This window comes from Syngnathoides biaculeatus, chromosome 9 (assembly GCF_019802595.1).
Source record: "Syngnathoides biaculeatus isolate LvHL_M chromosome 9, ASM1980259v1, whole genome shotgun sequence".
NCBI lineage: Eukaryota > Metazoa > Chordata > Actinopteri > Syngnathiformes > Syngnathidae > Syngnathoides > Syngnathoides biaculeatus.
In genome coordinates, this window is record NC_084648.1 from 7193007 (window position 1) to 7215084 (window position 22078).

General features: G+C 40.0%; 1 protein-coding gene across 4 annotated transcripts; it reads right to left on the minus strand.

Annotated features, from left to right (window-relative positions):
* Positions 1-256: 256 nt before the first annotated feature.
* Positions 257-17490, minus strand: arhgap19 (Rho GTPase activating protein 19). Of its 4 annotated transcripts, none has more exons than XM_061830604.1 (12): positions 17338-17490; positions 14361-14620; positions 13007-13087; positions 12077-12286; positions 10340-10566; positions 8976-9062; positions 7840-7905; positions 6741-6947; positions 5481-5570; positions 5158-5244; positions 3342-3443; positions 257-2703 (listed from the first exon to the last, which is right to left on the minus strand). In XM_061830604.1, exons 1-12 carry the CDS (start codon positions 17379-17381, stop codon positions 2608-2610), a joined length of 1557 nt encoding a protein of 518 aa, XP_061686588.1. In that variant the 5' UTR covers positions 17382-17490; the 3' UTR covers positions 257-2607. The 4 variants fall into 4 exon arrangements, with proteins under 4 accessions (XP_061686588.1, XP_061686590.1, XP_061686589.1 ...); XM_061830606.1 differs by having other exon boundaries at positions 257-2708; XM_061830605.1 differs by having other exon boundaries at positions 14361-14617; positions 17338-17478.
* Between the last annotated feature and the right edge of the window lie 4588 nt (positions 17491-22078).

Consider the following 22078-nt stretch of genomic DNA (forward strand, 5'->3'; position numbering starts at 1 on the left):
GATTAAAAAAACTCAATAAAAGTACTTTTCGATCTGTCAAAATAATGACACCATTTTTCATGGTCATTATAAAACTCAGTGTCCAACGGTTTAGGTGACGTCATTGGCAGGGCGAGGGCAAGTCCTGTCTCTGTTGCGAGCGGTCTCCCACTGGTGGACAAATATGAGCATTGCAGAAGCACTTTTTTTAGGGAAGCGTTGATAGCCCGCTGATAAGCTCTAAATGATTCTCAAAGAACTCAGACAGGGAGGACAATAAGTTTTGAAGTTTTAATCCAAATGTGGACTTTGGCCAGTTAACATATTTTACTCTAAAATTTCACAAGTACAACTGTAATAGAAATATTTCACATTCACATGACAAAAAGTTAAGATTAACAAAAAAAAAAAAAAAGTTCACGGGTAAACAGTAAGTTTTTCTGTTAAGCCGACTTATTCAATTCTGGTGAGGAAGGTCACTTTACACATTCCACAAACACATTAACACAACCTGCATGCAACTTTCTCCCAACCCGAAAGTAGTACAGCCTCTTCGGCAAGCGTTTTAAACATTCATCGATACCATACAAGCACGCTCTTTTGTCTTCACTAGTAAGCACTTGAAGTCTGACCACTGCAGCGTATTTGACTTACCTTCTAATGAGCGTTTTCCACCCCAACTACTATAGGACATTTCTGTACACAAATAGAACGACTAGTGCACACTAGAAAAGGTGATATTTTTTTTCCCCTAGTGAGGCTAAACCATGCATCAGTTAACACCTACATGCTGCTAGAGCTTCTCAAGGAGTGCAGAATTGTCCATTTCGATGTACACTTGGTCCAAACCAGTAAGCCAATTCAGTGAATAAGTAGAACATGTGAGGAAATTGTGCATTAGTTCACAACTGCGTGATACTTGTTGACATTTGTATACTTCAAATTGTACTGTATTACCAATATGCTTAATTGTGTTACAAATGAGGACACAGCACACACAGATGCTATATGGACAATTAAGCACACCAGTACGATATCGAATAAAATGTCAGGTTTTCCATACAAGCCTCAACGAGGTGCAAAATTTGGGAAAAATGCTCGCCGCCAGTCCACTCAGTCTGGGGCCAGGAAGCGCAAAGCCTGCTGGGATTTTTCCCAATTTTGTTCCACTTATAATGATCACTTCAAATTCACAGCCTCACGTGACTGCCCTCATTTCACCCAAACATCCCTCCTTTCCAATTTACACACACACACACACACCACACACACACACACACACACACACACACACACACACACACACACACACACACACACACACAGTCTATTTCTTCCTTTAACTGACCAAAATTGGAGGAACAGACCACAAAAAAGTAAAATAAAACCAGTAACAGCAACTCTATAGGTAAACAGCATACACAAGCTACAGTACTTGCATTTTCTGCATAAACTGATTAAATGTACCTCCCTGTTGCCAAAATTAAACACAGGTAGTTTAACATGGCTGCTATGTGTCAGTAATACATTGGTCACACCCGAAATATCATCAAGTGCCACATAGACAAGATGTGATTGTATGTCGTCAAGTCACCCAATCAGCCTGTCAAGGGTCAGCTAGGTAGCAGTTACAGAGTCATGTACGTTAGTGGACATTTACAAACAGAACCGTCACAGTACTGCAAATTCTGTACGAACTACCTTATTGTACAGTAGTCATTTGTTGAGCAACAGTACCGTCTTTGCAGACTAAGCTAGGTGGCAGTCATTAAAAGTAAGAGTTGCCGACTCCCTGGCTGCAAGCATGTCAGGTCAGATATAAATAACGGTAAGTGTAGGCTACGAAAATAAAAGGTTGTGGTCTTTAATAAACCGCATGTTCTGGGAAGGCCAAGCAAGATGGTGGTGAAAGTCATATAGAAACATGACAGTCTACGAAGTCTGAGCTAGCACGTAGTCGTCGCTTCCAGTTGTTTATATGAACAGTCCCATCAGTGACAGGTAAGATAGCTGACCGGCATCACGTCCTGAATAGTAGAGTTTGTTTATATACAGGAAATAGTAAGACTATCTTACAAAAGTAGTTATTATGTATGGTAGTGGTCACTTGTAAACAGCACAGTTTAGACGCTATGCTTTCTCGCAGTTATCGCTTCCTCTATAATGGTAATCTTGAATGATGTCACCGTCAAGGTTTAGCTAGCTAGTCGTCATCCCTTCCTGTATGGTAGTGGTCAATTACAAGAGGTACAGCTAAGAAATTCCAAAAAGGTATACAGTATACCGGTCTTCCTGTGCGATAGTAACTTATGAAAAATAAAAACAAAGTAAATGAGGGCTAAGCTAGCTCGTGGCCACCGCTTGTACAGTCGCAGAGATTCACATCTTTAAAAAAAAAAAAAGAACCCAAAATGTGTGTGTGCATATATCATGGTTAGTTGTTTATATCCCAAAGTACCACAAAGTGTTGAAATATTTTTAAACACTTAAAATAGCATGGTCGCTGAAGTCAGTCAAAAAAACTCAGTGGGCATTTCATGAGTGGCACCTTTCATGAGCTGGTGTACCTAATGGAGTGCCCAGTATGAGTAAACAATCACACAATAAGAGATAAATAGTTTGAAAACGTCATAGCGATGGAGCTGCAGCATGAAGCCATCGCCACGCAGAGCAGGAATTGGCGGCGGTATCTACAGCGAAACCTCCTGAGATGCCGAGAACAATCTGTCCTGATGAAAAACGGACACATTAGGCCTGAATTATCACTTGTGCCATGTATGCGTGTCAACGTGTTTGTTTCCATTTGTATCTGTCTTTGTGTTTTCGTCTGGCATGTGTGTGGTTGAAATGGTTTGCATGTCCACGTTTGTCCTTGTGTTAGTGTACGTAAATAGCGTATTCTACATTTGTGTACATGCATCTGTGTGAGCGTAGGTGTGAGTTCGTGTGTGAGCACCTAACGTATGTGTTCGTAGGAGTGCATTCCTGTGTACATTTGGGTAATGGGTGTGTGTCAGCAGTATATGCGCATTTGTATAATTGTTTGGGTTTGTGTGCAGATTTATGTTCATGTACATTTTCTGTGTGGTTTTTTTTTTTAATTGTACGTGTGCGAGTGTCTGCGCATGACTGCATGTTTGCATTTGAGTTTCTGTATGAGAGTACCTGTTTGTGTGAGTGTACACGCAGTGTGCGTCTGAGTGTTAGTTTGTGTTTTCATGTGCGAGTGTGTCTGTACATTTGTATTACTGCACGTGCACCCATTTCCATGTGTTAGCGTGCTTGTTTGCATTCATGTTAGCACGTGTTTCTTTTTGTGCGTGTCTGTTTCTGCATGTTTGCCATGTTCTTGCGTGCTGTACCTTCGATATTGTCACAGCTTTGTCCCTGTGAAAGTCAAAGTCAGGATTTTTCAACACTAGCGCCACCCTGCAGTACCTGCCAGCATTCAGAGGGCTTTTCACCTGAACATACACACACAAACACGGTTTTGAACTAAAGGTATTACTTTGGTGCCTCTTTGTATATTATTGGTGTTGTCATCATTTTTAGCTCATTTTTATTATAATTTTTTTTATCCCACTGGCCAGCCAGCAGCTATGAGAGCCAACTCAGCTTGTATTTAATCGCATTGTCTTTGCCAGCGACAATGCTCCAGTCAGGCACGGAGACCGTCATTGTGCCTCACTTCAAGGGAATTCATGTTTGAAGTGAAATAAAATTTCATTGTTTACACCCACCAGCCCAGACAGATCCTTTCGTTACATTCACTTGGTGCACCTGAGAGATTATGTCAACCAGGTCTAATGCGCCAATAGGAGAGTTGCGGCATGCACCATGGTGGATTTGCGTTAGTCAGAAAAGAGCTTTTAATGTCAAAACAGCACATGAGACAGTTACACTTTAAAGAAATGTTACTTCTCCTGTACAGTAAATTTAAGGGGAATTAAGTTGTATCATGTGATTACTTTTAAGTACAATAGGTATTAATCTGGCAACCAGCTCAGGGTGTACCCCGCCTCCTGCCCGAAGTTAGATGGGATAAGCTCCAGCACTCCTGTGACCCTTGTGAGGATAAGCAGCCCAGAAAATGGATGGATGGATAGTCCAAGAACTGTTTGTTTTGAAACATTTTATGTGCCAGTTCCCCCAAGTCCCAATTAACTTGTATTTGTCCATTGTTGTGACAGGAAATGTCTGAGTTTTAATCACCTGTTTTGTGTTTTTCTTTGCACTGACTTCATCCTCCTCCTCTGGAATTGGTTTAATTAGCTAACTTAACATTAACTCTTTGTACTGCTTCTGTCTCATTTTTCCTTCAATTCCTAGTTTCCATAGCAGACCTGGAAATTTCTGACATCAAATTTGATATTTTCCAGACTTCCATAGAAACTCTGCGCACTGGACAATGCTCCACCAAGTGAATCTAGTACTCCTCTGCGTCGCCGGACAGTAAGTGCTTGAAAGATGAAAAATTGGTAACATGACCCCCTTCGTCACCTGACCTGTACCCAATTGAGAACTTGTGAGCAATTCTTAAATGGAAGATAAACAAAGGAAAACAGTAAACCTTTTCGAACATTTGAAAGTTGTGGTTCCTGTTGCACAAAAACCTTATCCATGACAAATCAAGCTCAACGTTATCGAAAAGATAGTTAAATTAAATCACTTTTTTTTTTATTTAAACCTCAAGTATACATAAATCAGCTCCTATCAAATTATATTCTAAATTGGTTATAATGTTCATTTAAATCACATAAAAATAAAGTAAGATGGGGAAAATGTTTTCTTTTTGTTTAAAAGACTGATTGTAATTCTGCACACCAGTAGTTGCGAAATTGTCCACATATTGATCTTCTAAAAGTAAAGGTGAGGTTTAGCCTCTCAAATATTCTTGTTAGAAGTTTATCAACATTTTGGATGAACCTTGAGCACTGGCGTTGTTGTTTAATGAAAATTCTTTTCAAAAATGAGCATTGCCTAATAATTCTGTTCACTGTGTATTTGATCATTTTTATATTAATTCACAAACATGAAACTGCATAATTTTACAGTGGCTTACAATAATAGTCAAAGTACTTTTTAGAAATAAACCCTCTTCCTCGTTTGTGATGAACATGTCAGCCAACTACTCGACTGCATTAACTGTTGGTCACGATGGTGGCACGCATGGCTTACCTGCTGTAGGATGACATTTTCTTTATCGCGTTTGTGTGTTGCACTAGCGAAGACGTCCGGCATCAGCTGATCGGCTCGAGCTTTACGCTGGAAGTCAAAAATAGAGGGCCATGTCGACATACGCAGCAAAAAGAAAAGTGTGTGAGTGTGCGCGAATGCTAATGGCTAGTGGATTACAGCATGCATGTTTTTATGTTTCATTTTTGTTTTTATTTCTGTATTTATTTTTAGTTTGTGTTTTTTGTTTTGTGTCTTCAGTTTGTGTTGCTTCAGTTAAATGGTACAGTGTGCACGTCTCTCATCATACGGGCAAAAAAAATTACCTTGATGAGCCCTCCAAATGAGCGAGAGCGCGGGCGCTTCTTGCTTGGCCCATCGTGCTGGCTGCTGGCTGAACCCGTTTGCTTGACCAACTGCACACACAGCAAAGACAAAGTAAGTAAAGGAATAATTGTCTTGAGCACAAATAACTAGAGAATGCAATTTTTGGAGAAATTGCAGGTGATGGGCTAAAGAACTGAAATGCTGTGGAATGAGATAAATCCCCAAAATGTCTTGAATGAGTAGAACAGGTTGAAGTGGAAAATATTTGAGTCAGACAATAAATGTGGAACAAGGAGGTAAACATGTAAAGTCTCTACTAATATGGAAATCTAAGGGAAATTGGGGAATTTTGGAGAAATGAAAGAAATAGTTTTGCACAGCTGGAACAAGATGAAAGGTTACAAGTTGGAATAGTTTGAATCAACTGAGAAATGTGGACATAGGTAACATTGAACAATGATTTGTAGATGGAAAATTTTGAAAATGGGGAAAACTATTTCCCAAATTGCCCTGAAAATTTTGATGTTTGACAAGTCTAAATCTGTTGAGATATTAGAAAGGAAAAGTTCTCCTGACCATTCCCGCTATAACAAAGGGCAAAAAGTAGGCTTACAAATGTTTCACGTTTTACAATGGTGAGTCTTCCTTATGCTAGCGATGCCAAGTATGCCTGGTAACCGAGAAGGGTGGCAGTGAATGAGATTTCTCCATCTATCTTCTACCACTTTTCCGGGCCGGGTCGTGCGGGAAGTAGCTTCAGCAGGGATACCCAGACTTCCCTTTCCCCAGCCACATTTTCCAGCTCTTCCAGAGGGATCCTGAGGCGTTCCCAAGCACTTATCTCTCCAGCGTGTCCTGGGTCATCCTCGGGAATCTTTCCGGTGGGACATGCCCGGAACACCTCAACAGGGAGGCGTCCGGGAGGCATCCGAATCAGATGCCCCAGCCACCTCATCTGGCTCCTCTCAACACGGAGGACCAGCAGCTCGACACTGACCCCCTCCCGGATGACCAAGCGTCTCACCCTATCTCTAAGGGAGAGCCCGGACACCCTGGGGAGGAAAAGAATTTCGGCTGCTTGTATCAGGGATCCTGTTCTTTCAGTCAATTTGTATTATTTTTAGCTAATTATGATCATCTGTTGGCAGACTAAGTAGTTAGTCAAATCATAGTTCTAAAATCGGTATCACAAAGTCTACTTTTGGCTCACTCTGTAGTCATAATAATAGTAATAGCTTAGTTTTAAATAGGAAGGCGACCTGTCGGACCAGCTTTTTCTTCTTCGCCGAGTCGGGCATATTTTGGTGCACGTGTCTGAAGAGCTCCTTGAGCGCCTCCTCTGTGTACTGCTGAGCAGGTGACTGGCACTGATGCGGAGTGCCCCTGACACCGCCCTCCCGTCGCTTCAGGGGCGACACCACCTGCCGGCTGGGGGAACTGCTCAGTGACAACAGGTCCAGGTCGTCCTATAAGTGAGAGACATTAGTAACCAACAACATTTCTGTCTCTCGCTCTCTCCTTTTTTTTTTTTTCCTTCAGGAATGTTTTAATAAGGCATAAAACAGAAGTAGCATTCCATCTCAGTGCACATAAATCTAGAACAAACCCTGTGCATAACCTTGGGGTCCATCATGGTTTTCTGATGAACCCCAAAAAGATAAGCACTTGCTAATGAAGAAAGATAATGGTGATACAATAAACAGTATTTATGTTTTTTTTTTCTTTTTCACCATAGTGCAGCATGAATTAATACATTATAACCTAAGACAAAAGAAAAAAAAAATCCTAGGTTTTCAGTGAGTTTTTGTGTTCATACAGTTTATATATATATATATATATATATATATATTATATATATATATATATGTGTGTGTGTGTCATGTCATGATCCAAGCTGCTTATCCCCACAAGGGTTGCGGGATAGCTGGAGCCTATCCCAGCTGGCTTCGGGCGAAAGCCGGACTGCACCCTGAACTGGTCACCAGTCGGAGATAGACACCATCACTGAGCAGGTATCAATCCCACGCTGCCCGCACCAAAGGCAGGCATGTGTGCCACTACACCATCAGTGACTCCATGTGATAGATAGATAGATAGATAGATAGATAAATAAATACACACACACACACACACACCACACACACACACACACACAACACACACACACACACACACACACACTTTTTTTTTTTATTAATCATCCAATTAATCGTTGCTTGGAATGCCAATCTGCCCAATATCACAATTGCATTGGTCTAAAAATATATACCTGCCTGGTTCTACTAATAAATACAAATTGTTGTGTGGAGGTCTTTGGAGGACAATCAATCAATACAATTCGATCAGGCTTGGACTGACCTTGCTCCGTGTGGTGGTGGTCTTCATGAAGTGTGCTCTGGCATGTTCCCTCAAGTACACTGGGGCCTGAAATACAAACATCACACTAATGAACTGTGTCAATATTTGCATTGTTTAGTTAATTCTTGTGGGTGTATTCTTTGCTTTTGTGTTTATATACGTTTTATTTGTGTTCCTACCGTTTGTTTGTGGTATAAGTCTGTACTTTATTTGCATTTTGAGTTTGTGTGCGTTCTCAATGTGCGAGACTGTGTACGCATGTATGTTGTGTTATTTCTTTGAACTTATTCTTTTGCTTGTTCTTGTGTACATTTTGAGTTTGTATTAGTGTGTTTTGTGTAGGTTGTTCACCTAGGCCTTGTTGCATTTTATGACCCGTTCAGTGATCGTGGCCAATGTATTTATTCCTATTAAAATGCCAAGATTTTAACTAACATCAATTGAGCCTTTTTCATTAGTATCAAATATCCATTATTTCTCATTTTTTGATATCTTCAAATACATTTTGTTTGCACAATGAGTAATTTGAAAAGCAACCTAGAATTTAATTTGTATGACGATATTGCAAATACATCCAAATGGCTAATAAACAGAGGGAGATTCCACTTCTTCCAATCAAAATTAAATACGTCATTTGTGCTAGTGCAGTGCAGTAAGCCATTAAAGACTTCTTTCGGGAAGTAAAACTAACATGACATTGCACCCTTGTCCAAAAAGTTATCAATTATGTAATCTGGTAGAGAAAACATAAAAAAACTTGAACTTTCAAGTGTTGAGTCCAGAATGAACTGCATGATCCTCAGTTTGCATGTTTTTTTTCCAGTAAATAAGGAACTCATAGTTTATTGGTTTCAACTGGCCAAAAATGATGACCATCATCAAAAGGTACAATTTGATGTAAAAAAAAAAATGATGTAAATACAATGTCACTGGTGTGGAATTTAAAATCAGAAAGAAATTTCCACCCTTGGGGAAGTTTCACTAGATTTTCATTATTACAGTAAACTAGTTAAAGTAAGCCGGGTGGATGCAAACAGGCAGCATAGAGCATTGGTTAACTTGTTTGTTTGTTTGCTTTATTTCAGTGCATTTTCTGTTCATAAGTTTGTGTGTGTGCATGAGTGCGTGATAATCACCCTAAAGAGTTTCTGTGAATGTCTGATGAGGAAGGCCATACTGTTATTGAGGGGCTTCATATGGTCTTTCAGGTCAGTGGCTGTCATCTGCAGCAGGAAACGCACAATCACACTCAATGAATAATATCCGTCCATTTTCTTTGTCGCTTATCCCCACAAGGGCCGCGGAGTGCTGGAGCCAATCCCAGCTGTCAACGGGCAGGAGGTGAAGTACATCCGTAACTGGTTGCCAGACAATCACAGGGCACATGAAAACAGACAAACAGCCGCACTCACAATCACACCAAGGGGCAATTTAGATTGTCCAATTAATGGTTGCATGTTTTTGGGCTGTGGGAGGAAACCGAAGTGCCAGGAGGAAACCCACGCAGGCACGGGGAGAACAGGCAAACTCCACACAGGGAGGGCCAGGATTGAACCCGGGTCCTCAGAATTGTGAGGCCAAGGCCTTCATCTGCCCCCCCACACACCAATGAATAATATACAAAATGATATTTTGAAATGTGTCGACCTCAAGATGTGTCTTCTGAGTAGGGATGCAAGGGAGAGGGTTGCTTTTTGATAAATTGCCAGAATTTAAGATGGACAATTTTTTGGAAAATTAAAAATTGGAAAGTGTCTTTGGGAAGATTGAAAGGAACTTTGAATCCAATATATGCAGAACCGAGCCTGACCAAACTCAGGAACCAGGTTATCTGACTTCCTATGAATCCTACGCCAACGTGAGGAAGACTATGGTTTGACCAAAAGATTTTTTTTTTTTTTTTTTTTAATTGAACTTAAGAGTTTTCTTTGTCTCATATCTTTGAACAAATATTAGATGCTTATATATTTATTTAGACATATGTAAAAACAAACTAAGCCTAAACATCAAATATTGCCCTCTTTGGTGGTTCTATAGTGACATTTGGTGGAAAAACAAAAGACATAGTAGCCTTTTAAAGTACTTAGAGTTTTGTCACTGTCCCCTTTGCCATTGATCCGAATTGCTCAATGCACATATAAGCTGAGGAGGTTTCAGAATTAATCAGGGTAATTTAATTGAAAGGTATCCTACTCAAGCATAAAATACATACTTCTCCTAGGCTACATGGCAGGGCATTGCATACCTTAATTGCTCCATTTTTCTTTTCCACATCACTCCAGCAACAATGTAACTGAAGCGCACTTATAACTCAAATTTTGTCTCACCTTTCAGGGCCCTCATTAGTCAGAGTAACATTGTACCTTCATGAAATATGTTGTTTTAGTAAAGATAGGCTAGCAATTCAGACCCAACCTTCAATTTTGTATCTCTATGGATTATTCCCATAAAAACTTGAAGAATTCCTGGAATTTACCAAACATCTGAATGTACATCTTACATGTCGTGGCCAAAGCACGTGCGGGGCAAACATGAGAGCCAGGTTAAAGGCAGACATCTTGTTGGCATCCTGTTTCTTGGCAGTGTGGTAGAGGAGGTCCAGTAGCAGCTTGAGCAGGGAGCGGTTGGCCGGGGGCAGGAGGAAGAGAAGGAGCTGCAGGGCCTCAGTCTGACGCTCCTTGTTGGGTGCCGATGTTTTGTTGCCATGCTCATCGAGCAGCGTCATTTCTGGAAGAACAAACAGGTCTGTGTTTGGAATAGAGCTCGGGGAATTAAAAATCTTGGCTAAGTCAACTTCAAAAATAGGTGGACACAATTTCTGCCTGAAAGCTCCGCTGGGACCATTATAAAATAAAATTCTGCCAAGAACCATGTTTATTGTAGACTGATGCAGTGTTGAGCCAATTTAAACTCAAACAAAGAGTATCTGTAAGTGACAATGCATAATGTAATGAAAGTATGAGGGACCCCATTGTAATCACCATTTTTTTTTTGGCCCTCATAATAGTAATTGCTACCTTGTCCTGGTCAGCTGAAGCAGAATGTAGTCAGTATTGTAACCATGATTACTTCTTGGTCCACCACACTTGCCTCTTCTACACTTCTCTCTCTCATTTTCCTCATTCATTAAGTGCACACAATCGGCACAAGTGAGCAAATTTCCATCTTTAATCACCCTAAACTGCTGCACATAATTCCCGTGTCTATATGCCCCTCTCGGTTATTAACCCAGGCAACGACTGATCTGGTATGGAATTCTTCGTACGAATGCTCAGATTTGACTTTTAAGACAGATGCCCTTCCCGACGCAACCCTCTACATTTATCCGGACTTGGGAACAGCCTATGCTTTGCACTAGCTTTTGCCCCTCCAAAGGGCTGCACTGGAAAATTACTATTCAATTATCCAATCAATAGTCAAGAGCAGAATGGATTCTAAAAGTATTCAATAGTGATACTCCTTGTTGGGAATCGTTCAATTATTCCCTGCATCATAATTACTATACAGGGTCTTTTATATCTATGACAAAATATGGAACTCGTGAAAAAACATTTGAAGTTTAAAAAAAAAAAAAAAAAAAAAAAAAAAAAAAATCAGAACATTAAATATCTTTTTGCATTGTATTCAATTGAATACAGGTTAAAATGATTCACAAGCCATTGTATTGTCTTTTTATTTATGGTTGACATAGCTTCCCAACTTCACTGGAATTGGGGTTTGTAGTAGGTATGTTGTTGTGCAAAGTAAGACAGCATCAAAGTGCAATACAAGGTTTATTATTACTTAATATGCATGCGGATCTCTGTTAGCCTGTCTATGATGTTTCGCATCATGTTAGCATGAAGCTATTGGACTTTCATTAGACAAAATGGATATGGTTTGGTTTTGTGGTTATGTGCTATGCAAATAATTTAAAACTGATTATTTTCCTTGTAAGCTTAAACTGGAAGTAACATTTTATTTGGAGAACTATGGGAGAGAGAAATTTTGAGAACAAGCACTAAAATGTGTTTTAAGGATTTCATAGCAATAAAACTTTTTTTTTTTTTTTTTGTAATGGGGTATCTACAGTATATAATGGATTTTCACTTTTTGCGGGTCCACTGCAATAAATGAGGATTCACTATTCCACAACACATGGGGATCAAAATGTCTGACAAATATGACAGTCGACATAGATTATCATGCAAAGTTCCCATGAAGGTGTACACAATAGTGTAGCTGCGCTACACCCTACCAGCGATCTTGAGGTGGGCATGGAAGTGTCTATGCGTGAGCAGAGGCTCGGGCAGTTCCCCCAGGAATGTCTTGAGCAGTGAGGCGGCATCGTTGGGATGGAACCCTCCAGACTGCAGGTCCACGTCAGCCCCACTAGCCAGGAGCTCTTTCAGGGCTTGCTGCCGCACGCTGTTGCCCGGAACCCGGAACAAACCCTCCACATGCAGATCTGGGCAGGAGAAAAGAGGGTAAACCAGCACTACCACTGAGTACAGTGAAACTTTGTGGCTTTGTATAGAATAATTATAGAATGCTGTAGTAGAACTTAGAAAAACAGTACAGAGGAATGTTGTGAATAAGTGTGGGAATAATTTAAGACCGAGAATAACGCAAAGTAACAAAGACCTACAATAACAAGTGGAACATCGTGAATAAATATGGGAATGGAGAAGAATGTTCCCCTCAGAGTTCTGAGGATAATAAATGAATAATACTTAAATTCATTGAGAGGCCAGTCCAAGTGTATTCACACATTGCACGCCATCAGTTGCCTATCGCTCAAGTAGGGCCGAGATTAATACTCAATACAATGAACGTTTGTGGATTAATATGTAGCTAAAGTAGATAGTATGGATTAGTGAAATAGGAAACTAAAGTAGGCGTCAGAAAGAAAAATAACATTGTAAATACAGGGAGAATAAAATTTTGCAGAATATAAGTGAAAAATTAGAATATAGAATAAAGTAAATGTAAATGAGACTGATGAATAAAAGGAGTGAAAAAGTTGAATTATAGTAACACTTGGAAGAACAAGTTGGGACCAAGTATAACGTAGGAGGTAGAATAAGACTAGGTGAGTAAAACAGTCAAAAGTAGGATGTACTCTACAATTTCACTTATTTGAAAAAAGTACGGCATGGAATTTTTAAAAAAAGTGGCGTAGACTTACTTTTACTGAGGTATTCAATGAGCCGGTACATGTGAGATACACCACTCTCTGACAGTGCTGTCCCAAACATGGAGCCTTTATCTGTGACACAAAAACACAGACACTCACCCTACTTTCACTACCATTGACACTTTAGAAGTCAAATATTCAAGTCAACTGTGAGGTGTGGCAGTGCATTTAAATATACCTGGACCAGAAGCAAAAATATTTGGTAATGCTGGTTTTCAAAATAGTCTTTCCAACTGACAGCACATTTGCAGTTGAACACCTACGGATTCACCTATTTGCTGATTTTGCCGGCCCTCCAATATTTGTTCACACATGAAAAGTTTTTAACTTGTTTTATTTGTGAGGACAATTTTCTTTTGACTAAAGTAACTAATGTTTAAGGACTGTAAAATTAATTAACCAATGAGCAACAAGATTTTAAAATGTATTAGGTGTTTGGATCATGATGGAGCATTCATTTATAAAAACACAAGCAAAGCCTAAAGTTTGGATAGTGTCATATGTGGTGGTACTTGAGGAAATTTTGTGGAAAACAAAAAGACATTGTAAATTGTTCCAATTATTGTAACATTCCTATGTGTGTGTGTGTCCCCATCTCCTATAAAATAACATTTAAGCAGTGCTTTGACCACATATGTAAATGCAGACGTTGGCTGCACATACCATACACACAGACCATATACACAGCTCATACCACTATTGGGGGGGGGACAAAACCAAACTGACTTTCACGTGCAGCTACAGAAGGTGCACTCAAAGACAACCAATAAAACAGGACATGTCAAACAGAATTAAAAAAAAAAAAAGTCGTTAAAGAATTAAACCCTACAACAATATTTCATTACTGTGGCCTAAGCAGAAAAACAACCAATGGGTGAGTTTTTTTGGAGGATAGGTTCAAACACAAAAGAAGAAAAAAAAAAAAAAAAGTGACTAGGTGAACTTCCATTCATCCATTCTCTTTGCTGCTTATCCTCACGAGGGTCGCAGGGAGTGCTGGAGCCTATGCCAGCTGTCAATGGGCAAGAGGTGGGGTACACCCTGAACGGGTTGCCAGCCAATCGCAGGGCACACATAGAGACAAACAACTGCACTCACAAAATCACATCTAGGGGCAATTTCGAGTTTCCAATTAATGTTACATGTTTTTTGGGATGTGGGAGGAAACCGGAGTGCCCGGAGAAACCCCACGCAGGCACGAGGAGAACATACAAACTCCACACAGGTGGGGCCGGGATTGAACACAGGACCTCAGAATTGTGAAGCCAATGCTTTACCAGCTGATCCACCGTGCCGCCACCAGGTGAACTTACAAATTCTAATGAAAAACAAAGTTTTCGCCAACCTTTGCGCTTGAGGAAGTTGAATGAGCGGAAGAATCCGGGGGTCTTGGGGGCCTCCTCACCAAGGAGCTGGGAGAACTCCGTGCCAGGAAGGTCAATGAGGCGAGTGATATTGCTCAACACGAGCTCCAGAAACACGTCAGCATTCTCATGGCGGAGCTTCTCCACAAAGAAGTCCGGGTTGAAGATGACGGGTGGTTGGGTGGCGGCGCGGGACCCTCCTGACAAATCATCCTGGTGTACCACCACGTTGGAATGCCTGCTTTTGAAGGCGGGACATCACAATTTGACATTTGAGAGCAAAATAAATAAATAAATAATAATAATACAATGGTCCATCTTTAAATTTGATGACTTTGCCAGAAGAGACCCAAAATACACAAGAATGAAAATGTTTTTTTAAATGCCATCTTTTTGTACGGGTGCTTCAACGTTTGTCTGCACTGAAGCTGTTCTGCTTCAAAGTGTACTGAAACAAATTACAGTTAACGCCGAGTTTTAAATGAAGGTAAACTGTGGAAAGTTTATTCTACAAATACTGAAAATATACATCTTTGACTAATGGACACCATTCATGCGGAAATTAAAACAGCACAACAATGAACATACAAACTACACAAAAGGAACAGAAGTCATAGCGTGCCTTGATAAAATCACGAGACGTAAACCTGAAAGAACACGTACTAGAATTGTTGCCACACTCTAGATCGCACATTTTCAAATGATGGTGGGACCGCTGTTCCATGTTTCACTACATTTATGTTTATTACCTGAGAACTCTACACCGACTGACAACACAGAACACATTCTAGTTTTAATCACGACTTGCAAATTTATCACAAAAGTTAGTACACACTTCATCAGAATCAAACATTTCAAGAATTTAAAGCTCAAACCTCATTCAAAAACTTCAAATGAGTAAGCCATAGACATTTCTCTTGCATGACATCGCGCATTTACATATCACTAACCCGACTCTTTGCCATAAAACATTACACATTTCATTCAGCAGGTCCGTGATACACTAACAAAGTTAAAGTTGTTCTCCTGCAATGTATCAAGCACTGATAATAAATAATTCAAACTCAGAGAAGTTACTTCTCCCTCACTTACCTTCAAACATACAGCCTTGTGTATGTTGATTTCATCCACACTTAGTTGTACGTGTGCTCTTCCGCGAGCCTTAATGCATCGTAGACACTTTGTCAACTGTGTTTTAGGCTTTGGAAAATTAATCAACCCGACCCGGACATCTTTCATCAGAATTGCCCGTTCCCCAAGTGCATCTCAGGACCATTTTGTTTGTAACATTAACTTTTCCAAGCGCACGCTACTACCAACCAGCATTGATTATGGGGCAATACAGTGAGAGGGGCGTGTCAAGCCAGGAGTTAGGACAATGCGGCTATCTGATTGGCTATTATTGTACGAGTGATTGACAGGGCGGAAAGGACCATTGGGATGTTTATGTATGCTTCTTGTTGCCAGGCTGGTTTCAGATATGTTGAATGCTGTTGGAGCAGTATGTTCAGAGTGTTTAAGGTGCAAGTACTGCAAAAGATCAAGAAGGTGTCACTGTAGCAGCTAAAGTTCCATGCTTAATTTTTTCTTTTTTTAACATCATGCACTTGCCCAAATAATTGGTAATTGAGTTTTATGCGTTTGATTATGTGTATTTTCCAATACATTGCACAGAATGCTCTGTAGTTAATTGAGGCTTTTTTCATGAAATTATGTTTGGGAAAATCTAGGTTAATGTAAATCCCATTAATTATTCAATTAACTAAAATTTGTCATGTCATCTGTAACCATTTAGAAACATTAATGCAATATATTTATGGTATAAATGTACACCAATATGTGCAAAGGAAATGAAAGTACTTAGTATGACTTAATATACATTTTTTTTAAAGGATACAGCTCCAGAAGTAGTTACCAGTGAGTCAAAGGATGGCTCAGGACCGTATGTTTTATTATGGGGGGCGCATTTTGAAATGACTTTGCAGCGACAGTACTGAAATTTGGACAAACAGTTGGTAACTTTCATCTAGTGGCAAACCATCGGCTGTAGATTTCCCTTGAAATTAAGGACTAAAGCAAGTTATGGTTTTTCCCATAAAGTTGTAGACTTTCCCTCAGTTTAAGACACCTTTGGTGTCAGTCTTTGTAGTCACAGGACCTTTCAAAGCTTAAGGAAGTCGACTTTTTTGCTAAATTTTCATAGGCGAACTTAAGGAAAAATTACACATATAACGCATTTCTTGTTGGATTTGGAATAATATTTCATAAAAGGGTGTATTAATGCATGACCTGAATGAAAAGTTAAAACACAGAAACTGACACAATACTCATTCCATAGCATAAAACAAGCTAGGACCATTTTTTCTTCATGTTTTTGAAAAGAAGCACATTTTTCGCATGTGGTCTTTTATATATATATATATATATATATATATATATATATATTTTTTTTAGCTGTAGGCCAAAAATATTAATAGGTACTTAAAAATACGTGTTAGTTTCTCATTACCTACACTCCAAGGAATGATTTGGTAACTAAAATACATTATTTGAACCATCTTTTAAAACCCCTTGGCAGCCCATACTAAAATCTCGCATTAGGACGGTGGCAGAAATTGGTGAAGTTTCACCGGTTTTAAAAATTTACAAGGCTCTGAGTATTTATCACGGGAGGGAGATACTTACATCACATGAATTCTAGTTACAAGATGTATCTGTTAATGCGGGTCCTGTTCAGATGAATTAAACGAGAAGATGTACACAAATGTTAGCCTCGCCGCTAATAGAACGCGAGTGACAAACAGCACCGGTTAGGCAGTCATAGAGACAGTCCTTTGGATATCCGCTTTCACGGCTCGAGTCTTGTACGTTTATCTTTAGGACACAGTAGCGTGGAATAAATCCGTCGGTGGGAACACCCAAGGTACTTACGAAGGTGAGGAGGGAACATGTGTTTACCTTGTATTTGGCGTAACTCCGTCGGCGTCGTGACCCGCAGCCATGTTCGCTTCCTTCGAAACCGCCGCTGTTATTCAGCAGACTCCGCCCAGATCTTCAACCATTGGTCAGTCGCCGATTAAGGGCGCGGCGAGAATAGGTCGTGGTTTGCATCACCGCTATGTGATTGGTCATTTCAAATTTGCCAAGTCAACAAACAGTATGCACTGATATCAGAGTTTGGCATGTACAATTAAAACTGGTCGTGTGTGCTTGACCTTTTTTCAGTTCTAGTAACATGATTTTTAATTCGACTTGTTAAGCAAAAGAAAAAAAAAGGCTAAGTTAAAAGGAAAGACATATAAGACTGTGACTACCAAGAAACCTTCCATATTACTTAGGGCCCGATTTCCGTGACATGTTAACTTTTATCAAAATAGTCTGTGAACCACTACCATCATAACATAGCAAAAAACTAAGCATTTTTTTTTTTGTCATTAAAAACATTACATTTTAAGTCATTTAGTTAGCTATATTTTTGGAAACTCGGACTCGCAACGGGGAAATACATGCTAAACGCATTATTTGTTGTTCCTGCGATGTCCTATTTCAGACAAAATTTTAACTTGTTTCCTTGCATTTGAAAATCAAATTTAATTTGCAGAGTTCTGTATTATGAAATTCATTTAAAAATTTTCACAGAAAATGTGTTATCTTGCATATCCACTGATGAAGTTTGGTAAAAAATATTTACATCGTTTTTTGGCGAAAAAACGTTGGCCTATAAAGGTGAAGCAGAGAGTGAACAGTGAACAACAACAACTGTAACCAAAACGTTGTTCAAGTGAATTAAGCTCATCAGAAAATTAAAAAAAAAACACTTTTACAAACAACTTTTAACAGTGTCAAAGTAAATCTTTCAAACTTACCAGTAGAATGTTTTCTCCCAGCCACAAAACTGCATTAATTGCTGTCGCTGCACAGGTCGGCATGGTTGTTTTGGGAGTATCAAGATGGCGGTTGCTAAATGTGCCGATGTGCGCATCAGAAAGTTTCCGTGCAGCAGCCGCTGAAGGACGGCCTCCGCAGGCCTTGTGGATCGCTACCGGCTCGGCCTTGTCGACAAGGCCAAGCCTGCTGCCGGCCTTGTCGGCCGTGGTGGCTCGTCATCGCGGTGGCTCATGTCCGCCGCGGAAGTGCGTGTTTATCACCGCCGTGCGGAGGTGGATAGGGCGGGGAAGTGGTTTGGCCGTTATCTGCATGTCATCTAAATATGGCTTGAAACAATAGGGTAATATTGCCCCGGACACTTCACTCAGTTGTGAGATGTTTTCTTCGAAAAGAGCTTCCGCGTCTGAAGGGGCATGTCCTACAGTAGGCGCCACAGCGTGTTTTCAATGGCGAATGTTCGGGGTGACGTCACAGACAGGGGATGCAGCCAATATGGCGACCACTTGGATGTCGTAGAATGACACTTCCGCAACTTTGCACATGGATGATGCGCTCTCCGCTCATATTTATTTTTTCATGTAGACATTGAAGTGAATAATCTTATATGTATTTTTCATTTCAATATTCATTTTAGAATCTTTATAGGGATGACACTAGACCTTTAAATTTATCAGTCAACTGACAAAATAACACTTACCAGTGACAAAATGATCTGACCAGACAGGATACTGGAAAGATAGCAGTGTTTACATCTGCTCTGGACAATACTGCCATCCAATCCCTTTGACGCTGAGAAGAAAGTTATTCAGTTTGTTCTCCCTGCCTTGTTATAACAGCTGGAATCCCGAAGAACGTCTTTTTTACGTCAGGCCCTGCTCTGTTGGAGCAGCCAATCACAGCACAGAAGTTAACCATATCTGGAGGCTAGTTGGTTTATGTAAGTTATTTAAAAAAAATAACGGGGTCACTCGTGCGTGGAGATACAGCTGCCGGTACACTTGTTTGTCTTCCAATAAGGCGCAAGGCCTATAAATCACCTGACTGTGACATCATGTGGCTGGCCTCTATAGTGTTGTGACAATCAGCTTCATCAAACATTTAAGACGGTCATTTATTTATAATTTTTTTTTAACTAGGAAGTACTGTGTACTGACAACAGTCAGACATTGTCTCGTTTTATTGAGTGGCTCCAACTAAAATTTCGAATAAATATTTCCATACATCCATTTTCTGAGCTGCTTTTCCTCACAAGGGTTGCGGGCTGTCAACGGGCAGGAGGCAGGGTACACCCTGAACTGGTTGCCAGCCAATTGCAGGGCACATGGAGAACAGCCGCACTCACAATCACACCTAAAGGCAATTTAGTGCCCAATTCATGTTGCATGTTTTGGGGTTATGGGAGGAAACCAGAGTGCCCAGAGAAAACCCATACAGACCCGGGGAGAACATGCAAACTCCACACAGGCGGGCCCGGGATGTGAATCCCAGTCGTCAGAACTGTATGGCCAGTGTTCTAACCAGTTTCTTCACTGTGTGGGCCGAGGAAATCTTTGATCAAATTAAAACAAATCCCACAACAGCAGCACTTTTTGTCAAAAGTTAAAGCAAATAAAACTGATGGCAAATAAAAACAGACAACTATTTTATATATAATGTACTATTTTATGTTATCCAACTTTTCTAGTTCAGTACATCCATCGATCCATTTTCCAAAACCGCCAGTGGCAGTCTTGCGATCTTTCTTCACTGAATAAGAATATTTGGGATTCACTTAATTTATCCTCACCCACAGTTCATTTTAAGGGAATGTAAAAAATTAACCCTATGGGGCAGGGGTGCTCAATGCGTCGATTGTGATCATGAGGAAGTCTTGTAAATCCGCTGATGCAGTCTCTTCGCAGATATTCTGCATTTGCAAATTGAAAGTATAACATACAGCTATTCAGTTTGTGGCATTTTGCAATGTGATTCCATGAGTGAGGGATGACTGTGTTGCATCCAGTGGCACTATTCACATGTTTTCTTTACACGTACTGTAAAGAATGAAAAGAAGAAGCCACTGGTTTCTTTTAGGCAGCACACAGAACTTCCTCTAACGACGACAGCTGCTCCGCCATACTCTTTTCCTAGTTTACCTTACAGTCACCCCCCACCGCGCTTATAAAGACGTACACTCATAATTACAAATGTTACAGCACTTATGCAGCCCATCAATGTGTTTTATAATGACAGCATCCACCACCCCTGCTTTACTTACCAACACAGTCTGGGCAACGTAGAGCAAACACGAGCTAGACATGCTGCTTATGTTTACTTTCGATATTAATGGAGAAAGAAGCTGTTGTTTTAAGATGCAATGACTGTCGGAGTACGTGACTAATCAAAGAAAAAGTGGTTAAAATGGATGAGATTTAGTCTTTTCTGAGTGGGAAAGGTCTGGTCTCAAGCCAAAATGGAAAGTGCAGGATGAGATCGTGTGTCATTTTAAAATTGCGACTTGGTACAGCTTGATCCAGGATGAAAGCGCAGACAATACAGTTCACAGAAAAAGCTAATTCTGTATTTTAAATATCGGAGGCAACAAACATTAACCTTAAAACGGTGTGGGAGCATCAACATCATCATCTCCCAGCCCCCATCGTCGATAGCTCGCAAGAGGCTGGCTGCTTGAAAAGTAGATCTTGGGGTAAAAAAGTCAGGGCAACCCTGCTATGGGGAATTTTTTTTCCAAATGCAGACAGAAGCTTCAATTTACTTTTACATTTACATCGCTTCCGATAAAGTGTAATGTAGGACTGATGACGATGTAGATACTGCTAGCAAACACAAAACAATTTTGACATTTGACAGAGATGTAACGTCAAATTGGATTTTTGTTGTTACATTTAGAGTAAATTGCTTCTAAAGGTGTAATATGGAGCTCATCTGGATCGAAATTCATTTTGATAAAGATCGAACAAATCTGTGGTCTGCAAAATGTGTTTATGCGTGTCAATGAGGAATGTGGAGCTGGAATGTCTCATGTTACAAAATGTTACATAAACACAAGAAATATGTATATAGTGTAGAAAATATAATACAACAGCACAATCAAACATACTGTAGGAAGCATTCACCCGCCTTACCGCTTTTTTTTTCTTTTTTTTTAAGAATGCAATGTGTGTTCATGCATGCCAATGAGGGAAAGAGGAAGAAAGTCTTTTAAATGTAATAAAAAGCTACACAAACACAGCAAATATGTATATGATGTATAAATGTAGTGTCTGAAGAATGGACGTTAATATGTTGCATTTACATTACTTCCATAAGCGAGATCTGGACCAGATATAATACTGTGTAGTAATAATATGTAACAAAGATGGGGGGGGGGGGTACATTTAGGAAATGCAGTGGAGTAAAACTGAAAATTTTCAGAACTATAAATAATCAATGAAGCAAAGATATGGATAATTTTATCTGTGTACAATAACAAAGTACAGTACTATTTGCATTATTATTATTATTATACAACAAGACCGATGAAAAAAAATCTGTGGCAAGTCATGGAAAAAATTGGTAATACGCAGTATCTCGTTGCAGTTCAGTGGGACATCCCCAAAAAAATGTCCAGCGGGCATTCGAGGCACATGGCCCAGCCACCCCATCTGGCTCCTCTCGATGCGGAGGAGCAGCAGCACGACACTGAGCCCCTCCCGGATGATCGAGCGTCTTTCCTATCTCCCAGACACTCTGCGGAGGAAACTCATGTTGGCCGCTTGTGTCCGGGATCTTGTTCTTTCCAACAAGACCCACAGCTCGTGATCATAGATAT